The 23,805-nt window shown below is 43.6% G+C and overlaps 1 protein-coding gene across 2 annotated transcripts in view; it reads left to right on the plus strand.

Moving 5' to 3' along the window:
- Positions 1-16,236: 16,236 nt before the first annotated feature.
- The window catches only part of RAB6B (RAB6B, member RAS oncogene family), a 60,001-nt gene continuing 52,432 nt past the window's right edge, over positions 16,237-23,805 (plus strand). For both annotated transcript variants that reach the window (XM_069473227.1, XM_069473228.1), the window contains exon 1: positions 16,237-16,453. In XM_069473227.1, the coding sequence (XP_069329328.1) occupies positions 16,384-16,453 (70 nt within the window). In that variant the 5' untranslated portion in view covers positions 16,237-16,383. The remainder of the gene's footprint in view (positions 16,454-23,805) is intronic.

The raw sequence follows: 23,805 nt of genomic DNA on the forward strand, positions 1-23,805 counted from the left end.
GGGGGCCCTCTCACTCCCCCAGTGCTGCCGGGACTCAGTCCAGCCAAGTATGAGGATCTTCTGGGATGCAGAGCAGAAAGCACACGTCCAGACAGGAGGCTACACATCCTTGGCACAGCACAGCAAGCTCCCAGTTTTTGTTCTGGCACATGAATTGTGAGCCATATTTAAATATGAATGACGTTCCACATGAATGCCCCACGTACAGTGAGGAAAAGACAAGAGATACTTTGGGTCAGAACTGACTCCTGGTGAAGCAGGTAGAAGCTAAAAGCATGAAAGCCCCAGGCTGGTTGTTTGTCGGTCAGCACACTCCCTTCTGTCTCCCTGTCCTCACCCAGGGTCCAAAAGAGCAAACACTCAGAACAGCCAGTGCTGGGTATTCTCCAACTGAGGCTTGACCCCCTGGCCACAGAGAGGCCCTTCAGGAAGGGTGGCCCTGAGGAGAGCCAGAGCCTCTGGCTTGGTGTGCAGCAGTGACAGAAACCTGCCTCTTGGGTGAGGGCTTCACAGTCCAGGGCAGAGCAAATTCACACACTCTCTTTCAGATTGAAGCCTTAATTTATATGGTGTGAAACAGCTGCCTCTGGAGGAGAAAGAAATGTTTCTAGCTCTTTCTTAACCTTACCATCCTACTACCATTGTGGTAGGCTAACCCATGGCCCCTAAGGATACGACACATTAGAATCCTGGAACCTGTGAATGTTACTTAATATGGCAAAGACTTTGCAGATGTAATTAAGTTTAGGATCTTAAAATGGGAAGATTATCCTGGATTAGCTGGGTGGGCCCTGGATACAATCACAAGTGTCCTTTCAAGAGAAAAAAAAAAGCAGAGGGAGATTAGACATGCACACCCAGAGGAGAAGGGGAGGTGACGACGGAGGCAGAGACTGGAGTGCTGTGGCCACAGACCAGGAACACCAACAGCCACCAGACTCTGGAAGAGGCGGGGAGCAGCTCGCCCCTAGAGCCTCCAGAGGGCGCGGGGGCCTGCTGATACCTCAATCCCAGCCCAGTGATCGCTAATTTTGGACTTCTGGCCTCCACAACTGTGAGAGAATAAATTTCGGTTTTAAACCACCAAGTTTGCCACAGCAGCCATAGGAAATTAATATACCACCTTGCAGCCAGAGTATATCCTCACTGATAGGGTTTTGAAAATCCTGGATCTTAGCCTAACTGGCCTGCAGGTGGGCATTTCCTTTCCATATACCATTTAGAGATTACAAAGCAAAATCAGCCCCCCACTAGCTCTGAGCTGGCAGGGGAGTTTGCTGTGCTCCCGGCACCACCGGATAAAGCCCGGGCGGAAGGTTGGGCAGCCTGTCCCACCTCTGCCTAGTTGGATCTGAATCGTGACTCTTTAACTGTCATAAAATATTTTGTTTTATTTTAAAATGTCTGCTATAAATTCTTTTTTTTTTTTTTTTTTTTTTTTGAGACAGAGTCTTGCTTTGTTGCCCGAGCTAGAGTGAGTGCTGTGGCATCAGCCTAGCTCACAGCAACCTCAAACTCCTGGGCTCAAGCAATCCTCCTGCCTCAGCCTCCCGGGTAGCTGGGACTACAGGCATGCACCACATGCCCAACTAATTTTTTCTATATATATTTTAGTTGGCCAGATAATTTCTTTCTATTTTTTTAGTAGAGACGGGGGTCTCACTCTTGCTCAGGCTGGTCTCGAACTCCTGACTTTGAGTGATCCACCCGCCTTGGCCTCCCAGAGTGCTAGGATTACAGGCATGAGCCACCGCATCCGGCCATTTCTTACAAAAATTGTTTTGAAGGAGGAAAACTTACCCTTAAATTTCTTGTTCACCAAAGACTCCACTTAGTTTATAAACTCTCAGATTAATGATAACAAGACCAGAGGGGAAATAGCCAGGGATTACTTATCACGTGGCTGGTGAACAAATTCAATTTCCTATCACAAATATTTCCAACTCTAGGCTAGTAGTCACAATTTTCTATAACAAGCATCTTAATAACTACACTTCTTTTCCCTGACAAATCATACAAAATGAAACAAGCATTGTAGTTTCCATGGCCTTGAGATGAAGGGTTACATTCCATAGAGAATTAACAATAAAGCCTAGAGTTAAAGTGTAGAAGGTTACAAGAGCACTCCTGCAAATAAACTACTTATAATTATGATAACAACACTAGAATAAGCAGAGAATTAATTTTTTTAAGTTTTCTCTTTCAAGCAAAGAAAAATCAGTATTTGTAAAAAGAATGCTTGGATTGAAACTTCAGATTACAGTTCTGAAGAGAGTGTTTACTAAATATTTTCTCTATTAATCACATAAGTAAACTTTTATATTTTATTGTCTATAGAAATATATTGTGTTGTACTTTGGAAATACGTACTGTTTAGCAAGAAGAATTTTAATAGTCTTCTAATAAAATGTACTTTTTATAGTTTCATTCCCAACTGTCATCAGAGTAAAAGCAAATATTTTTTTCTGCAAAAAAAAAAGAATGCATGGTTATTATAAATTATTCAAGCACTGCACAGAGATTAAAAAATTCAAATGCCACTGCTCATAAATAATGAGCATTTACATTAGCAGAGTATCATTCTAGACATCTTTTTGTGCATATGTTCCAGAAAGGCTAAATAGGTATATTGATATATTTTTATAAATATGTAATTTTTATATATGCTATTTGTAATACATTATTGCATTTAATTTCATTTGTGTTTAAAACTTGAAAAAGAAGCTAAAGAAAATCAGAAAGAATTATAAAATTTCACACTACTAATGTTTATTCACCTCAAGACAGTTTTTTAAAAATATCCTTCTATAATTTCAAAAAGATATTTTGGTGGAAAAAGCATTGAGATTAGAGTATTTGTTTTATATACCATTCTTCAATTTAGGCATTATTGTTTATGACTCCCTGCTATGGAAGATGAGAACATTAGATGCAAAGCCATCCTTCCTTCTCTTCTATCCTCACATATTGTGATATTAATATTTTTTTACATAAATAGTATTTATATTTTATTTTGTAACTAAAACTTATAAAATGTTTTATATTATTATTTCATAGTTAAATGTTTCCAAGTCTTACCACTTGACATTTGACCACAGCTCTCCACTCCTGAAATCTTTATTTTAATTACAGAAATTTAACTTCACATAAGACCTTCACCACTCTCTGCTAATGATATTTATTCTTTGATGTTTTCATTTGCAGAAATACTTATTTTCAACAATATTTTCCCTTTAAAATTTTCACTGTAACTTGTGACCTTTTTTCTTAAATATTTAAATTTTTCCCAAGACTTAGAGAAATTAAAAGATGTTTCCAATGTCACTCACAGCAGCTAGTGTGCAAAGTCAGGATGCAAATACAGGTCTAATTTCAGAGCTCATTCTATTATCTATCCATTATCTCCTGCCAGCACTCAGTTACACACTTGCTCATTATCCATCATCCTCACCTGTCTAGCTTTGTATCTATCCATCTGTCACACCCTTCCATCCATCAGACATCCAGCTATCTACTTCTTTATTTCTCCATTCACACATATATGATGCAAACTTACATACACTTACATGTATCCATTAATCTATCCAGATATGTCACCTATTCCATCTATCAATCCACCCATCATCCTTCTATTCACCTATCTATCCATTTATCTACATTCATCCACTCCAACATCCATCTACCTTCTCCCCACTCATACATGTGTGCACAGATACATCCACTCATCCAGACATTCATCTATCCATCTATCCACCCACCAACTCATCCATTCACAAATCACTCCATGCTATCTCCCATCCATCATTTATCCTTTCTATTAATTCATCTATTCATCCAACCAGTTCATCAATTTATTTGATAACCCTGAAACCCAGATCTTCCATAGAATAGGGAATGGTCTTTTATGACTCTTCTGATCTCATTCAATTTCCCAGCTATCAAGAGAAGACCACAGCATTCCATAAGCATGATAAGGAGGTCTGTGAACTCACAGACATCCTAACTGTCTCTTAGCCAAATAAAAATTCTTGCAACAGAGAGGGTGGATTTTATGGAATCCTATTAAACATTGGGCCTTCTGTTAAATAATCTCCCCAATAATTAAATCTTCTAATCTTAAATAACCAATCCCCTCTTTATTGAAGATTACAGCAACGATTACAATGTCTACCCTATGAGGCAAAAACTTTGCCCATATTTGGACTCCTTTAGACCTCCTTCCTTCATTGGTCTGATGCCTTCACTGGGGGCATAACTTTCCATCAATCCACCTACTACTCAGGTCTTTGGCCAACCAGCCAGCATGAAATGTGACATGCCGAACTGCATATAGTTATACATCTACTTTCCCACCTCCACTCTAGGATAAGCAGCCTGGAAGCACCACTTCAACGGACCTCAGTAACAACTGGAGGTGATAAAAGCGCAGTTTCTCACCCAGATGAGTGGTTCACAGCTAGAATTAACAGATCAAGGCTATTCATGAAAAATACAAGTCAAAACAAGGAAAGAGCATAGAAATAAATATGAATTTTAAAAATTCTCTCACAGAGTGAATTGCAAAGTAGGGATAAGGAAACTGTAATTAAACCCAGAGTTGAAGGAGGAAAGGAGAAAGCGGAACAAGGATGAAGAAGAGGAGAATAGCAATAAGAATGAGAAAGATTTCAAGGAGCAAAAGAAAGGAGGAGAAAGAGGGATACAGTATCTCACAAAGTAGTGAACTAACCCTGTCTTCTGTTTGTCTCCCAAAAATCCAATGATAGAGAAATTATGGAAGTAAGATAGAGGAACCATATAAAACCTGTGACTGACCCCTGGGGAGACTAAGGCCGGGTGAACCAATGTGAACAATTTGCAGTCTGATATAGGAGTGGCAGGTACAGATGTAGGAGGATAGGATGGTGGAGGGATTTTAAGTTCTGCTCAGTCCTCTCTCCCATATTTCCTAGGGAAGGTCATTGGTGGCCTCCGACATTGTGAGAAAGAAATCAGCAGCAAGAGCTCAAGCGGCTCAGAATTCCAGGGTAATATCAGAGCCAAGCTAGATTGAGATTCTGATAAAAAACAAATGCAGGCTGACCAGCATCCCAGGACTTTTATTCTTCCATCCTATTCTCCTCCAAACCCTCGAGCACGAGGGATGGCCCTCTCTTTTTTTTATTTTTTTATTTTTTTGAGACAGAGTTTCACTGTGTTGCCCAGGCTAAAGCGCTGTGGTGTCAGCCTAGCTTACAGCAACCTCAAACTCCTGGGCTCAAGCGATCCTTCTGCCTCAGCCTCCCGAGTAGCTGGGACTACAGGCATGTACCACCATGCCCGGCTAATTTTTTCTATATATATTTTTAATTGTCCATATAATTTCTTTCTATTTTTAGTAGAGACGGGGTCTTCCTCTTGCTCAGGCTGGTCTTGAACTCCTGAGTTCAAACAATCCACCCGCCTCAGCCTCCCAGAGTGCTAGGATTACAGGCGTGAGCCACCGCACCCTGCCCGATGGATGGCCCTCTCAAGGACAGTGGATGACTTCCTCATGGACGGTGGCTGATCATTCTAAAGATTTTGTCTTCTCTCAGTGCTGCTTTTTTCAAAAAATTTAAAGAGGAATCCCTAACTGGAAAAGTTTCTCTGTGAAATGAAAGCAAAAGGAATGTTGAACTGCGGCCCTGCAATACCTGAGGCTCTCCAGCCTGGGGCGCATGCCCACTGCTCTCTCCATGCTCACCAGGAGGGACAGAAACAGCGGCCGGACCTCCACCACACCCCTTATCCATTATCAGACTGGAAAGCTGATCATCACAAGAGAACATGACCTCACAAACCAACATCAGTAGAGCTGAGGAGGGAAACCACTAGAAAAGCTATACAAAAACTGAATACAACGTATACCATAGACAGATCCACCATGGGAAATAAGCACAATAAATATTACAAATATATTCAAAGATATAAGCGGGAATGTTAGTTAAATGAAGAAGGAAAAAGAAGCTATAAAAGAGAACCCTATGTATGCTTCTTCTAATAGAAGAATAGGTAATTCATTCAGGACATCAAGAAAAACTAAGCACAGTTTTAAAAAAATATATTCTTGAAGACACTGAAGAGATAACGAGGTAGTAAAGAAGTAGCGGGTCTAGAAACACCTTGAAAAAAAATCGGAACCCAGAAAGATGAACTCAACATTTGCTTTACTTCTACCTTGGAAGTATTTATTAATTCTGGAAGAGTCAGTTGAGAGCCTGGCAGTGTTTGAGATGGTCCCACAGTAATGGGGTAAATAGTCAGAATCCAGGACTTATCTAGGGAAATAGACTGGTGGTGGGATGAGAACCAAAAGAACTGCAGCATGGTAATAAGATTGGACTGCAGATAGATCAGTTCTCACAAAGACTGCAGCCTCAAATCAGCTCAGTCTCTGAAATTGGATTAAAGAAATACCAGTTTGCTAGAATTCCCTAATGCTTGGCATAAACAAATGTAAATCCTCCCTAGAGAAGAACAACATCTTCCTAGGCCTCAGGTTATTTCTACACCAGCAGTTTTTCAAATACAATCTCCATCGTGCCATAAAAATAATCAGACACTTGAGGAGACAGGACAATACAAATGAAAAGGAGGATAAAAAACACCCGGAAAATAAAAACCCAAAACCAATCCTCAAAAGAAACAGACCAATAAAGATTCCAGAGAGTGAGGATATTGGATACATACTTTAAAATAATACTTGCTAAATTCAATACAATTAAAAAAAAAATAAGTTGGAAATTTTCTGAGGGAAGACAAAACCATTAAAAAAAGATATATTTTTAAAAGAATATAGCAGATTTGAAAAATAAATATACAGACATTCAAGACCTTAAAATACAATAATTAGGATGAATTTTTAAAAGAATAAACACAGTTAAAGAAAACAATTAGTAAACTGGAAGATTAACAAGAAGAAAATATCCATAATGAAGCATAAAATGACAAAAGAATGGAAGATATGAAATATGTGGAGTACAGTAAGAAGGTCTAACATATCTGTAATTGTAGTTGCAGAAAGAGAAAAGGGAGAAAATGGGGAGGAGGAAATATTTAAAAAGATAATGGCTGAGAATTTTCCAAAACTGATGAATTTTCCAAAACAGATTCAATAAACTCTGAGAACTCTGATCAGGGAAACTAAAGAAAAGAACACCAGCCTGAGCAAGAGCTAGACCCCATCTCTACTAAAAATAGAAAGAAATTATCTGGCCAACTAAAATATATATATATAGAAAAAATTAGCCGGGCATGGTGGCGCATGCCTGTAGTCCCAGCTACTCGGGAGGCTGAGGCAGAAGGATTGCTTGAGCCCAAGAGTTTGAGGTTGCTGTGAGCTAGGCTGACGCCATGGCACTCACTCTAGCCCGGGCAACAGAGTGAGACTCTGTCTCAAAAAAAAAAAAAAAAAAAAAGACACTCAAGCACACTAAATTTCTGAAAAAAAGACATTTTGTATTTGCCTGAAAACCAAGGCAAAGAGAAAATCTTATAGCAGTCAGACATAAAAGACAGATTCCCCCTTCAAGAGCAGCAGTTAGACTAAATGCTGGTTTTTCAACAGAAACAATGGAAGTCAGAAAACAATGGAATATTTACAAAATGTTGAAAGAAAATAACTGCAACCTAAAACCTCATGCACAGCAAAAATCTTTCAAGAATGAAGACAAAACAAAGACATTTTTTAAAAACTGAGAAAATTCATCACTGGTACCTCCACAGAAATACTTAAGTACCTCCTCAGACCAAAAGAAAATGACTCCAGAAGAAAAATGGAGATGCTGGCAAGAGTGTAGAACAACAAATTGGTAAATAAATAAGTAAACCTATATGACTATTGATTCTACAGAATGACATAATGTGAGCCAAATATGCAATTTTACATTTTAGTAGCTACATTTAAAAGAATAAAATGAAACAGAAAAATTAATTTTAATAAAATATTTTATTTAACCCAATATAGCCAAAGTACTATGATATCAACACACAATAAATATATGAAAAATTACTAATGAGATATTTTACAATTTTTTCATATTAAGTCTTGGAAATCCAGTGTATAGTTTAAATTTATAGTGCATTTCAATTTTGATGTTATACTTTGTAGATAAAATATAAAATTTGTAGATAAAAGAGTAGGTTCATATATTTAAGTTGTTTCAAATATACATTAAAATATTTTAATAACTGAATTTAATACTAAAATTTTTTCCTTCAATATTATAATTTTCCTTTAATATTTGCATCTGTACTGACAAAACTGTTCATCTTTTGCAGAAGAATTAGTTTGACTTTGAAGCAAAAGTCTATTGGTTTGAAAATTACATCTGTCTAAGTTAAGTAAATTCAATAACCTTGTGTCAACTCAGTATTATTAATATCACATCAAAGGGGCATTACATAAATTGAAAAGCGATTCTAAGTTTATTAACAAAGTATTCTTCAAACGTTTCTTATAGTTTTTGCAGCCAGTTTACATAATGGTGACAGTTATAATTAAAATCTTCTGCATATTGATTCACTTTAGAAAAATGTGTCAAATCATTATTATTGATTTGTACATATTATAAAAAGCACTTTCAAAATAAATTCTTGTACCTATCTAGTAGCTAGGCCATAAATAAGCTTTTTTATTGTCTTGCCATTTCAAATTTAGATGTTATTCACATGCAATGTAATACCAGTAAGAAAACTTAAGTCCCACTGACATTTTCACCTTTAATTATTAAATATTTGACCAATATTTGTTTTATTTCAAAAAATAATCTCAAAATATTAATCTCTAGTTTTAAACTTCCAATAAGTCTGGATTCTTTACTTAACATTGCTGGAGCACCTTGCTTCATGATAGAAACTAATTTTATTCATATCTTGCTGAAATTATTTTTTGACAGATGTAAAATATTCAAAATATTCCTGCCATAAATTCAGTTCAATCTCTTAGGCCACAAACTGATGATATTAGCATATTTATTTGATGATAGGATTAGCATCATGGCATTTTAAGCGGATATTGCAACACTTAAGCTCACTGCAATAGCAACAGGAGGTGGCTACAAAATTATTACAATAGTACAGTATTACAACAATTAATTTTATGCAGTTATTACTAATACTGCATCTTTACATTTGTCTCGACTGCAAATGCCACCATGTATGATATGTGTTTGTGTGCATGAGTTTTGATAAATTTTAACTTTTTACAATAGATTTGCATACATTTTATGGCAATAAACAATAAACTAGTCTGTATATATATTACGCATTCATGACATACCTAATTTTTCTTAATTTTTTCATTTCTAGGCTATGAATTTCATCTGTGAGTTTTTTTAAATTATAGCAAATCTCTAAAAATTTTCCAATATATTTATTGAAAAAAATTCACATATAAGTAAACCCACACAGTTCAAACCCATATTGTTCAAGGGTCAACTGTATACTGTTGTAAGGATCTTGAGCTATAGGTAAAGTGCTATAATATTACATGAAGGTAGGCTATGCTAAATCAAAGATGAATACGGTAAACCCAATGTAACCCCCAAAATAACACCACAAAGTGTTATTTATAGCCAATAAGCCAACAAAAGAGATAAAATAGAATCATTAAAAAATGCTCAATCCAACAGAAGGTAGAAATTGAGGAAGGAAGGAACAAAGAACAGATAAGACAAATGGGAAAAGAATAGCAATTGATAGATTTAAACCCAATCTCATCAATAACTATATTAAATGTAAATTTTCTAAACATTCTAACTGAAGGCAGAGATTATCAGTTTAGATAAAGCAAGATCCAAATATACACTGTCTTCAAGAAACACACTTTTCAGTGAAAAAATACAAATAGCTTAAAAAGTGAAAGGATGGAAAATATTCTATACCAAAACTAATAAAAAGAAACCTGGAGTGTCCATGTTTATATTAGGCAAAGTAAAATTTAAAGCAAATAATATTACAAGACATAAAAAGGGTCATTTTGTAATCACATAGGGATCAATTCATCAAGAGGACATAAAAATTCCACATGTGCATGTATCTAATACTAAAGTTTCAAAATACATGAAGCAAAAATTGATAGAACTCCAAGGAGAAACAGACAAGTCCACAATGATAACTGGTGATTTCCATATCCCTCTTTCAATAATCAATAGAAGTAGAAAATAAGTAATAATGTGTAACATTTGAACAATACAATCAACCAACTTGGTCTAATTGACATTTATATATAACACTTCACTGAACAATAGCAGAATATACAGCCTTTTCAAGCATACACAGAACATTTACCAAGATAGACCATATTGTGGGATCTAAAACAAGTCTGAATAAACTTAAAGGATATTAAGACACAAAGTTTAGTGTCTTATCACAATGAAATTAAATTAGAAGTAATACCAAACTATTTCTTGAATATCTCCAAATATTTGTAAAGTAAATACCACTGTTCTAAAAATAACCATAGATAGAAGGGTAAATCAAAATAAAAATTAGAAAATATTTCAAAATAAATTTAAATGAAAACATAACATTAAAATTGGTGGGATGCAGTTAAGTCAATATACCTGGAATTAAATTTATAGCAATAAATGCATATTACTAGAAAAGAAGAAAATTTCAAATCAATAAACCAGCTTCACTTTAAGAAAGTAGAAAAAGAAGAGCAAATTAGACCCAGAATAAAGAAAATAAAGGAAATAATAAAAATAAAAGAACAGAAATCAATGAAAAAGAAAACAATAGAGAAAACTAATAAAGCCAAATCAATAAAATCAATAAACTAGACAGAATGCTGAGGGGAAAAAAGAACAAATACACAAATTATCAACATCTGGAACAAGAGAAGTGATATCACTACAGGTTCTGCAGACATTAAAAGGATAATAAGGTAATATTACAAATATCTTATATTAGGCAAATTCCTTGAAAGACACAAACTACCAAGCTTCCCTCAAGAAAAAAAGAGATAACCTAAGAGGCCTTATATTTCTGAGAGAAATTAAATTTATACTTAAAAAACCTTCCCACAAAGAAAAGCAAGAACTAAATGACTTCATTGGTTAATCCTACCAAACGTTTGAAGAAGTAATACTAATTCTACACAAACTCTTCCGGAAAAATCAGTGAAGTCATAACACTTCTCACAAAGGACTTGTAAGCAGACTATATTAAGAATTCCCAAAACTAAACAAAAAGAAAACAACCAAAAAAGAACTGGCAAAATTTTTGAACTGAAAATCCAATCAAATAATATATATAGATGGCTAACAAACACAAAGATGCTTAATAAACACAAATAAACGCAAAGATACTTAATACCATTAGTTATTAGGGAAATGTAAATTAAAACCACAATGAGATACCACTATACTTCTATTAGAGTTGCTAAAATTTAAGAGACATGACATGATTGTATATGTTGAAAATCAGAGAAGGCCAAGATGGGAGCCAGGACTTTCACCTCCACTGGGCAATACCAAGGCCTCCCACCTGCAGTGTCATTAGAGACCATGCAAGGAAGCTGGACTCCACCACCACCCCAGTTACAAGGCTCAACAGATTTTTGACAAAGGTGCAAGAGCAATTCAATAGAGAAAATACAGCCTTTTCAACAAATGGTGCTAAAGTAACTGGACATCCATAGGCAACAACAATTAAAAAAAAAAAAACCCAAACCTCTAGCCAGGTCTTATGACTCATACAAATTTAACTCAAAATGGGCCATAAATGTAAACATAAAACACAAAGTTGTTTTTAACAACCTTTCAAAAAACACAGGAGAAAATCTTTGGGAGTTAGGGCTTAGTAAAGAGTTCTGAGGCATAACACCAAAAAGCACAGTTCATAAAAGAAAAAATCAGTACATTGGACTTCATCAAAATTAAAAACTTTTAGTTTTCAAAAGACCTTGTTAAGAGGATGAAAAGACAAGCTGCAGACTGGGAGAAAATATTTGCAAGCCTCATATCTGACAACAGACTAGTATCTAGAATATATAGAGAACTCTCAAAATTCAACAGTAAAGAAAACAAACACTCTAATAAAAAAAAATAGACCAAAGACATGAACAAACATGTCACCGAGAGGATATACAGATGGTAAATAAGCACATGAAAAGATGTTCAACATCATTAGCCATTAGGGAAATGTAAATTAAAACTGCAATGAAATATCATTATATACCTCTCAGAATGGCTTAAAAAATAAATACTGACAACACCAAATGCTGGTGAGGACGGGAAGAGACTGGATCATTCATGTAATACATTGCTGGTGGGAGTGTAAAGCTTGGTGGTTCCTTTAACAAACAAACAAAAATGCATATGACCCAGCAATTGCACTCCTGGGCATTTCTCCTAGAGAAATATAAACTTATGTTTACACAAAATCTGTACGTGAATATTCATAACAGCTTTATTTGTAATGGCCCCAAACTGGAAACAACTCACATACCTTTCAACAGGTGAATGGTTAAGCAAACTGTTGTAGACCTGTACTATGGAATACTACTCAGCAGTAAAAGGAAGCTAATTATCCATCCAAACAATAACCTGGTGACTCTCCAGAGAATTATGCTGAGTGAAAAAAGCCAATCCCAAAAGGTTTCATACTGTGAAATTCCATTTTTTAATATAAGATTCTTGAAATTAGAAATTTACTGAAATGAAGAACAGATTAGTCATTGCAGAGGTTAGGAAGGGGGTGGGGGATGGGAGGGACGTGGATGTGGCTCTAAAAGGAGAACAAGACCTGTCTTTGCCATGGTGGAAATGTTCTATATCTTGGCTGTCTTACTGTTAATATCCAGGTTGTGATAGCCTAGTATATAGTTTTGCAAGATGTTACCAGTGAGGGAAACTAGATAACGGATACAAAAGATCTGTTTTATTTCTCCTGGCTGTTTGTTAATCTACAATAATCTCAAAATAAAAAGTTTAATTTAAAAATGTGTATATAATAATAAAGGACTGAGAATAGTCAAGATCTTCTTGAAGAAAATGAAAAATAAAGGTGATAATATAGAACTCTATGACCTGACAACTACCTTTGAGAAATAGTTTGGCATAAAATTAAACATACACTTGCCTCTATTCCATGATTCATCTACTTGAAACGTAGCTTAGAAAAACTTCACAGGTGCATCAGAAGACACATAAAGAATGTGCACAGCAGCATTGTTTATAATAGCAGAAAGAAAACTGGGTGCCTTTTCCAATGTTAATTTCCTGGTTTTGCTAATCAATATGGTTATATAAGATGTTATCATTGGGGCAAGCTGGCTGAAGGATACACAGAAACTCCCTGTATTATTTTCAGCGACCTCTATGCAAGTCTAAAATTATCTAAAATTAAAAAAAAATTTAACTGGACAAAGTTTACTGGAAACCATTTAAAAATTGGGGCATACTGTGGAATACTAAACAGAAGTGAAAATGAAAGAACTGTTGCTATGTGCATCAACATATGGATCTCAGGAACGTAATGTTAAGAAAAATGCAAGTCATAGGACAGAATATACAGTTTGAGACCTTAGATAAAATTCAAAAGATGCAAAACAAAACATTGTTGAAAGGCACATCCAAATGAAATACAACTCAAAAGCCAATATTCTGGCTTTGCAAGTTGGGAAGGGAGGACAGTATACTAGTAATATTTGATTCTCCAGCTGGGTGGAGGGTAAATGGGCATTCATAGTGATAGGTTTCCTTTATAGCTAACATATATATATACATAGCACACACTCAATAGGAAGCTTTACAGAATTTTTAAAAATGTAACACAAAGATGCAGTGTGAAAAAAACTCTTCTAGTGGGGTTACCAAACTGAGGTTCACAGTGACCACAGCATGATGACCTCCAGCTTTCTCACCACCTGGAGAAAGCCTGTCTGCTCTAGGGCAGGTTAAGGACAAGATCTCAAATAAGGGGAGACAAGCAGTAACAGATGGAGAAGGAGAGAGACTTGGAACAGAGCAGACTTGGAGTTTCTGAGGCTCTCATTCCCACAGCATGATGACCTCATTCTGAAAGCAACACCAGTACCTGCTCCAGCTACAGTGAGCCAGCCCAGTGGTTGGAGTTGAGTCTTTGTCATTTGTACTGGAAATCCTGACAGAGTCCCCCCAGGTATCCTAGCCCATAGTCAGTCCAGATAAGTCTGATAAGCACGTGGGCGACTTAGAAGAGGTGTCCAGAGGGACCCGTGCCCCAGCCCTCCTGCCTCCACCACCATACCACTTTGTGTGTGAAGGACCAGATGACCAGGGGAGATACAGGAGTCGCCTAGGGCTTACCTAAAAGATTTCTGTCACACCTCAGTTGCTTTGTTTTGCCATCGATGATTTCCTCAGGATGAGAGGATCTGGGAAGACACCACCAGATGTTAGGAGAAGGTACAGGTTCGAGGAGTGTTGCCTGGCTGGGTGCCTTGACCAGTAGCTCCCTGACCCTCCTGTGGAAGGACCACTCATACAGGCAGGAAGGGCTGTGGCTTGGGAGTCTCCTCTCCTTCCAGAGCTTCCTTCAGCCCCATGCTGGATGTGGTCTCCTGAGAGAGCAAGAACCCCAGAGCAGAAGTGAGTGGGTGTCTGGAGGGTTACCCTGAGCCTGATGCCAGGCACAGTGGGGCAGATATGCCAGGGAGATGATCTACAACTTCTGGGGTTCTGAACCAAAGGCAACCTTGAGAACAGAATACTTTTTTTGATTTTGGTTCCAGATGTTCATTCAAATATTCAACAACTATTTCTTAAACTCTGAGCTAGGTCCTTGGTGTCCATAGTGGAGCCTCAACTATTTATTGCTTTCATGGAACCTGTGGTCAGGTTTTTAACAAACAATGGAAGAGAGACTCTAGGTGAGTACACCAGGGAGACAGCCCAAGCAAGCCCTGCAAGTCAAAAGAGGGTAAAAAATGTCCCCTAGAAACCTGGAGATAAAACTTGTGTCTCACTCCTGTCTCTGTAACAGTGTGTTCACAGACATGTGGATTATAACCCCAAATAAATGTTCACTGAACAGCCCCAAATGAACCAGACCACGTGGTGGCAGGACTGAAAGGGGCAGCTTTGTGAAACCTTGATTAACCAGGATGACTTAGCGTAAGGCTCTCCTGGGAGCGTTCCTCGTGCTTGGCATTTGCTCTTTGCTCTCACTCACAATGTATTCCATATGCCTCAATGGGCCAGGCTATACAGAGTCGAATGGGAGGTCTCCAGCGTGTCCTCTGGGAGTTCATTGTCTAGATACACATAATTGCCAGGGCAAGGAGTGGCGTTGACAGCCTAGCGACTCCAGGATCAAAAAACGCAAGGCGTGGTCCTGGACAGCCACACTGGCATTCAGGGCGTCAGGACTCCTTCTCTCCCATGGGGTACGTTAGGATTTAGCATTAAATGATCAATAAGAGCAGTTTGTCTGAGGTAGGCGCGCCCTACGTTGGCAGCTCCTCTCGCTGGTCAGCTCTGCGGGGGCACCCACGGACCCCAGAGAAGCTGCCTGGATAAAGGGTCTGGGCCTAGGACGAGACGGTGGGCTAGAGACCACACGGGGCGACAGTCGAGCCCCGTTTGAGCCAGGTGCACCAGGTATGCGCGTCTGCCCACTCCGAGACGCCTCACCACACCCTGGCTCTCCCCCTACCTCCTTCCTCCCTTTCCGCCCCCGTCGGACTACTGCACTGTGCATCGGTGGAGGAAAGGTGGAGGTGGAGGAAAGGACTGGCATCTAGGTTTAAAAGACCAGAAATAAATGTCCTCTGACAATTTCTCGTCATTTTTCTGGGTTCAAAACAGGGATAGAGTGGGGAAGAGAGACATAGTGAAATAGCGACGGCCCGATCCCGGAGGCTCTCAGAGGCATAGCGTGGCGGTTCTCTCCTGCCCGGGTGTGGGCTCGGGGTGGGCGGGCGGACGCCCCCCAGCCCCGCAGCACCGCGGGCCCCGCATGACATCAGAGGCTGGGGAGCGCGCAGAGCGCAGGCGCCGGCGGAGGACGGAGGCGGGAGGGGGCCGACTGGCGCGGCTCTGGAGAGCGCTCCTCCGCCCCGCGCGCAGTCCCTGCGCCCCGCTCCGCCAGCGCCGCGCCTCGGGCGTCCAGAGCGTGCCCCTCTCACCGCAGCCGACGCCGCCCGCGGCAGCCCAGCCCCAGCCTTCCTCCTCCTCCACCTCCTCCTCCGCTGCTGCTGGACACGCAGCCGCAGGCCGGGGCCGGGACGCAGCTGGGGAGTCAGGGACGCGCGCAGCCAGCCCTTCCCCCTCCGGCTCCCGCACCGCCGGCCGCCTCTCCTCGCCCTCCTCCTCTCCCCTCCCTGCTCCTTCGCTTCTTCCTCCTCCTTCTCTCCCGGCCCCGGCTGCCAGCACCATGTCCGCAGGGGGAGATTTTGGGAATCCACTGAGAAAATTCAAGTTGGTGTTCCTGGGGGAGCAGAGCGGTAAGTACCTGGCTTATTCTCTTGGCTTGGCGCCGAGTCAGCCCCCGCCGCCCAATCACCCACGCCATTGGGACCCCCGGCCCTGGCTCGGAAAGGCCCCTCCGTGCCCGGGTGGAGGAGAGGGATGGGGATGAGGAGGTCGGGGCGGCTCGGGCGGGGCCGGGCTGGGGAGGGGCCAAGGGTAAGGACGGTGGAGGCGCTGGCGCCAGGAGTCGGGGTGAGGGTGGGATCTGGGTGGGGGGCTGCGGTGCGGGTGCAGGTGCGGCGCGGCAGGGAGGCCGGAGGGCGGCGGCTCGCTCCGCGGCGCCGGCTGAGGCGTGAAAGCGCCGGGCTCGCTGGCTAGCTCGCACTGCGGCACCGGCTGCGGGCGACCGCGCAGGTGGCTGGGTGCAGGCGGGGGTGGGGGAACGACGGGTGCCCCTCTTGGAAGAACGAGGTGGGGCTGGGGTCTGGCCTGCCCCCACCCCACTGCACTGGAGGGGTTCCCTGCGGACCCTGCCAGGAACCATGCGAAAGGGCACATCCAGGCCCTGGAACAGACGGCCGCGGGGGTATAGACCGACACCTGTCTCTTCTCGAAAGAGCAGTGCAGAAAGAGCGGTGCAGCCTGTGGGGAAACAGGACGCCTACCTCCCCTGGCTTACGTCCGACTGGGCGCAGAAGGTTCTAGACCTGCTGTCCTTCGCCGGAGCATGTTAGCCTTCTTGGTGTTCAGGGGTCTGGGGGATGACAGCGAGAGGTACCCTAATTCGAAGCGATTTGGGGGATGGTACAGGGGCACCTTACACCAAGAGGCTGTGAAACCTAGCTATGGGCAGAGAAAGGCCCAGGCGACACGCCCTGCCTGGCTTCCCAGCGCCCTTCTTGGGAGCATGGGCGGATTCTTCCCACCCCCACCTCCCAGCTCACCGCCCTTCTTGGGGGAGGGGAGGTCACTGTGGCAGCTGGCCAGAGCCAGGGAAGGGGGAGAGGAACAGCTTCTTTGCTGCCCAGCAGCCTCCCCAGGAAAACATCTCTGACACCCCAGATTGAAGAGCTGCGCCCCCTCTACCACCTGTAGCAAAGAGTGGCTTTGAGAGCATCCCTCCAGAGGCCTCTCCCACGGGGCGCAGGGAGACAAGCTGGGCCCTGGTCAGCTCTGCTCTGGGAGAAGGCATCCCTGGAGAGCAGGACCCCCGGCTCTGGCTCTGCAGACCAGTCCTGTTCACCTGGGTTGGTGCCTGTCTGACAAGGAAGGCCTAGAGAAAGGCAACTGTGGGAGGACCTGGTAGGCCAGGAATAGTGCTACTGTGATGAGTGTACATGAGGATTATGGTGGTCACGTGGCCGGCTCCTGTTTGCTCATGCTCATCACCTGAGATGGATAGAAGGTGGTTGCCAGGCCCAAACATGGAGATGAGTTTGGGGGCCATGCTGAGCATTTCAGAACAAGATCAACTCAGCCAGCCAGCCTATATTCTAGACTCTGATTTTTTATTATTCGATCCGAGTTTTACAGAGCTGACTCTTCCCTGTGTCTGGAAGGGATTTTGGTGGTCTTCACAACCCAGAGTTGGTCTGACCTAGCCTGGAGCCCTGGGAGAGAACCTATAGGGATCAGGCAGTCTGGGAGTTGAATTTTTTGCTCTGTTGCCTTCAGCAAAATTGGAGGCCTCTCTGTGACTTACTTTTTGTCTCTGAAAAATGGTTGCTCGAAGACAGTTGTCTTATTCCTTCATGTTTCCCTAGTGCCTCTCAAAGTGCCTGGACCCCCATAGGTTCTCAACAAACATTTGTTTATTCTAAGTCTAGAGAAGCTGCAGAAAGGGCCAGGGATTTGATAAGAAAATGTCTCTGGTGAGTTTGAGTGAAAACTCTGGTCTCCCTCAGAATCCCTGATGGGCTGAGGTCCCTGGTGAGCCCTGAAAACCCCCCTTGCTCCTAAAATCACAGAAGTGAGAGCTGAAGCCTAAGAAATTACCCCTCCACCTAGCCCTCATTGGGATGGGAAGTCTGAGCCCCAGGCAAAGGGGAGGGCCTGCCCAGAGTCCCCTTCTGGGGCTGCAGTCCACACCTCCTGTTCCCAGTCCACTATTTTTCACTATCATGTCATTGGAAAATAATATGACCTTGAATTGGGGAAGCCAAGAATTGGGGAGCCTCCCTGAGAGGGGGTGAGGGTTGCCACTGTCTGACCAGGCTTACGGCTGGGTCTGGTGACCTGATATGGTAGGAATGCTAGGCTATTTGGTCAGGGGCAGGGTTGTGGGCCCTTGGAAATTAGACAGGCACTGCCATCAGTGAGACTGGCTCCTGGCCACCCTGGTCCCTACTGGCAGGGAGCCCTAAGGCCCTGAAAAACCTCTTTCATTTTGTGGTGTGGTTATTGGGTTGTTTACCTTAGGATTTACAAAGCTTACGAGGTCCCAGAGTTAGGTAGGAGGGCTGTTCATCTCTAAGCCTGGTGGGATGGGGAATTGCCACCAGAGCCACTTCTTCCACCTTGCCTGCACGCAGTTTTGCATCTGGTGGTCCTCTGTACCAGCCTCCACTGCAGCCTGTGTGGTAGAGGGAGCATCCTGAGGTCTGGCCCTCACTCCCACCTTGGCTTTCTCTTCCTATAGGACCTCAGAGGTCCCTTACCTTTTGTATATGGGGGACTTGGGCCAGCTGAGCTTGGCAGAGCCTTCTGGAGCAGCATGGGCTTGTCTGTATGCTCTAAGAGAGGTTAGGAGAAGGAGTGTAGGGATGTGGTTTTCTCTTGTTTCCACTGCCTGGCATAGTGGTGGCATCTCTCTAGGCCAGTGGGCAAGGGCAGCTGGATTCCAAAGAGGAGTGGCATGCATGGAGCAGGGTGAAGAGCACTTCTTGGGACAGGTAATCCCAGGTGGGCATCAGGCTGTCAAAGATACCAGGTAACTGGTTTGAATGGGAAGCCCTTGAGGAGCCACTCTAGAGAGAATACCTCCTGCTGACGGGAGACCACCCCCTCCTAGTAGCAGAGTGACTATTGTCCTCTGGCCTGTGGAATATAAGCTGGCCAGTAGTGTCAGCCTGGCACAGGGTGCGATTGTGGGGAGGGTGCTATGGACCCAGGGTGAGGGATTTCCTTGTGGCAGGGAGGCTGTGCAACCCTGCTGGTGCCAGATGGCTCTCTTGGCCTACTGGGCATGTCCTTGTGTGGATTGGGGAACATGTGGGTGTCATACACCAGTCCCACCAGGCATTTGATGACATCCAGAGAAGACAGGCAGGAGCAGGTGTCTGAAAAAGGAGAGTGGGCCTGCGGGACACACGTCTTCCTCCTAAGCTCTAATGGCATCCTGTGGGCTTTGAGGCTTCACTCAGCCATCTCAGTATGTGTGATGGGAAGGGAGGGTCAGGGATGTGTCTGCTGCACTCTGGCTTCTTCTGATCTCCCCTTCTCTGAGACTCCACCAGTGGATGCAGGAAGATTGACTAGACACAAAGAAAGCTCTGTCTGTTTTCCTTGGCTGAGGCCAGCAGGCCAGCTTCTCCCTCTGACCAGCCACCTCCCTGCCCTGCCCCTAGCAATTGTGCTGCAGGAGGTGCTGTCCACATTAAACATGATCTGAATAGCATTTCCCGGAGCTAGCTGTGCAATGCAGTGACCCTGCAGGCAGCTGTCCTTTGGTTGTTTAGTCATTTGTTCATTCATCCCTTCCTATCCCCATTTTTCTCCCTCCCTTCCTCCCTCCATCATCTGTTTATTCATTTACTTTTTGAGTGTGTCCCTGCCCTCATGGATCCTATAGTCCACTGGGAGCACAGACATTTGTGGATATAATTACAGTACAGGTCTATGAGAGGCATGACAAGGGAGGAACAGCAGCTGTCAGAGCCTTTATCAGGGGCATCTGACCCGCCTTTGGGGGCTGGTGTGAGAGGTGGCTTCCGTAGGCTTCAGAGGAGATGCTTCTATGGGCAACAGGCAACTACTCATCTTTAGGCTGCATGCAGGGAGTAGGTCTTGGAAGGAGCCACTGTCTCCAGAGAACCTAGTCTGTTCTTCTTCCCCACTGTGTGGAAAGCGTGTGGGGTGGAGCTGCAGGAGGACAAGAGTGACTCTCAGTGTTGGTTTCCTGGTGCTGAGTAGGGGCTGTCCCCACACTTTCATCCCATTCCTCTCCGGTTAAGGGCTAAGGAGTGTTCAGGGGCACCCACTGCCTGGAAGGCCTTTTCCTCTGCCCACGGCCTGGCCCGGCCTGCCCCCTGCCCTCCCCCTGGCCACACCACTGCCCTCCTGCAAGGAGCCCTTCGCTGGCCTGGTGGTTATGCCTGCAGCCCTTCCGAGAAGCTTCCTTCTCCCCACCAACTCCCAGGCCCCCTTGCTCTTCTGTTCCCAGCTCCACAGCAGCCCACCTGGCCAGGCACCATGGCATAGCTTCGTTTTTTTCTGAGCATTTCTTAAAAACAATCACATGCTGCCCCATGACCTCTTTTCTGTTGTCTCTGTTAACTAAGGATTTTAAAATGTTCATTACTTTTTCAGATACAAAAACCGTAACTGAATTTTAAGCACCTTCAGAGGACTATGTCTTAGTCACCATTTTACCCCTCCCCACCTCCATGTGCTTATTAAATTTCTTGATTTGAAAATGATGAGATTATCTTGGCTGTGTGAGATGTGCTGTTGGCCCATAGGTAGATTAAAAGTGAAGGGGGTCGAAGTGGCTTTGAAATAGGCTTTCGTCATCCTGACACCTGCTGTTTAATCAAGGCAGATTTTTACCAGCAACACTTAAGAATCAGAGGATTGGATCATTTAGCCTGGGTCATGCTGGACTCGAAGTTCATCTCAAAGAACTGGAAGTTCTTGGGTTACCCCCCCCAGTCTCTGAAGAAATACAGGAAAGTAGCCAGGCCACCAGAGATAGGGAGAGGCGCACTAGATCTTGGGTAAACCCCCAAGGTGCTTTGTGCCATGGTGTCTTGTTCTTGTTTTTTCTCCTCCTGGTTCTTCTCCCTTCCTCAGCAGCTGGCGTGAGAAGGGGGGCCCCTTTGTGGATGCTGAGTATAGACCCAAAACATTTGCTTTTTTGTTTAAAGGTGAGTGTTAGTGAGAGAGAGTCAGACAGACTCCAAGATGAGAATTAACCTGTACTTGGTATAAGAGGAAAGTGGCACCTTCAATTCTGATGATAGATAACAAGAGAACTTGCTAGCAGACAAAAAAGAAACTGTTAGAATATGTTCTGGCTGTGCAGATACAATAGTAATTACCATCTTTTGCATGATCTGATTATTGTTATTTGCAGCCCCCAAATTATAATTAATCACATTAAAATAGAACAAAATAACCTCATTGTCCTTTTATTCCTCACTATATCCCTAAAATTAGGCCATGAATATTTATTCTTGTAGGTGTTGCCCCCGACATTGCAGACTTGCCCGGGGCAGGCCCGAGGGTGGCACCATCTGTGTCCCATGCAGACTGCAGAGTCTGCCTGTCCTTCCCACCCCGTTGAATGAATGAACCATTGAGTGTGCAGGGCTGTCTTGTCTCAGTGTAAATAATTTAGGGAAGTTGCTGGACAGAACCACTGGGAAAGGTGAGAGAAGGTTAGGTAAAACAGCAAAACTCATAAACATCAGGGATGACTACTGGGCAGACTGCTGTCTGTCATCCTTTTCCATCCCTCACTGCTGAGAACAGAAGCTGGGGAAGCTCTGGTGGAGGTTGCCAGGGAGAAGTACCAGACACGCCCTGTGACGGGCAGCTTTTGTTAGGGCCAAAAAGACAGGCTGGGGGTGGGGGAATGGGGCTCCAGGCTGGGCCTGGGGACTTGAAGCCCTGAGGGGACTTGGAATGGCACGCCAGTCTTTGTTTCCTGGAACAAGAGGAGAAAAGGACGAAGGTTCAAAACTCCTAAGGAGGCTCTTTACTATGTCTTCGGGTTTATATTTCAAATTTTTTTTTCATCATTCCCATAATTTTTGCCCTAAACTGAGATCTTTTTAAAAAGTAAATCTTGACTGCTATGAATACTTTATCATTTTAGTGGAAATGATAGATTTATTTTTAGTAGAAAAAGTTATTTATTCTGATCTCTTGCTAACCAGGCCAGTGGGAGCCCAGGTGACTGGACCACGTGTTCTGGGCTAGGTTCTACCTGTCCCCAGGAGCTGACATATCCAAGGGACAGGCCCAAGTCCTGGAGAAAGCAGATCATACCTTGCTCCTGAGGGCAGAACAGAGCCTTTAAAGCAAAGGTTAGGAAATATATAAAAAGAACAGCCGTCTGTGTCCTTCCTTAAGTTAACCTCAGATGGCATTTATTGAATAGCTCCCACGCCCCAGGCTTCACACTGTCGGAGGGTGCTTTGTGTCCTCCCAGCCCCACTGTGATGGCTGCGGGATCACCTCCATGTTCCTGGCCACGAGGCAGAGGCTTGGAGAGCTGGCCCTGCCGAAGGACTGGCTGTTAGTGTGGCAGAGTTAGGATTCAGAACCAGGAACACAAGGAACTGCTGGGCTTCCTGCCTCAAAAGAAGGCCCAAGACTGGGGAGGAGGAGACAGAAGAACACTGAGGTCTGACAGACATGAGGTCTGCCCTAGATGCCTCTCAGGGAATGTCGGTGCCAAGCTCTTGCTGAAGAGGATCCCGCAGATCCCAGCACTGTCTGTGCTAGCGAGGGGTGTTGGGACCCTGCAGGGAGGAGGGCAATGGGTGCTTTTGGAGGAAGCAGGGACTCAGTGGGGAGTCCAGTGAGGCTGGCTTTGCACAGCAGGCCCTGTGTTCTTGGAATGAACTGCATATTTGGGGTGGTTTGAAGAGAGTTGACAGGGCGTATGGGGGCAGCTGAATACTGCCCACTGCCATGGAGGAGCACCACTGCCCAGGTTCTAGCTGAGGACTCATGACTGCCCGGAGGAGAACCAATCAAGCTAAATGGCTGGTACCCACCTGGGGGTGGGGGAGGCAGGTAACCCTTCTGGCCACATCCCGCCACCTCCCAGGCCTGGAGATGTTGGGCCCTGGAGACCCTGATTCTGCCACTGGCTGGCTGTGTGCCGGACAAGCCCAGCCATCTCTGGCTTTCTCCATGTGTCTCCTCAAGGCTGCTGGACTGGGCGACCCCTTGGGCCAACAGAGCTCTAACTCTGCTTCTGTAATTCAGTTCCAGTTGCAAGTATGATGCCAAGCCAGTAACACTCCCAGCCTGAAGACAAGCAGGCTGCTGGCCAGAGGGGCTGCAGGAATAGGGTGTGGGGTCAGGGGTTCTGCTGTTTCTCCCAGAGCTGTCTGGGGTCCCACGTGCAGGATCCTTTCCAGGCTGCTACCTCCTCTCCTGGGAGGCATTCCTGGCCTCCCTGTGGTCCTGCCTGGTGTGCCCCCAGGGCACTCTG

The sequence above is a fragment of the Eulemur rufifrons genome, chromosome 7 (assembly GCF_041146395.1).
Source record: "Eulemur rufifrons isolate Redbay chromosome 7, OSU_ERuf_1, whole genome shotgun sequence".
In the NCBI taxonomy this organism is placed as follows: Eukaryota; Metazoa; Chordata; class Mammalia; order Primates; family Lemuridae; genus Eulemur; species Eulemur rufifrons.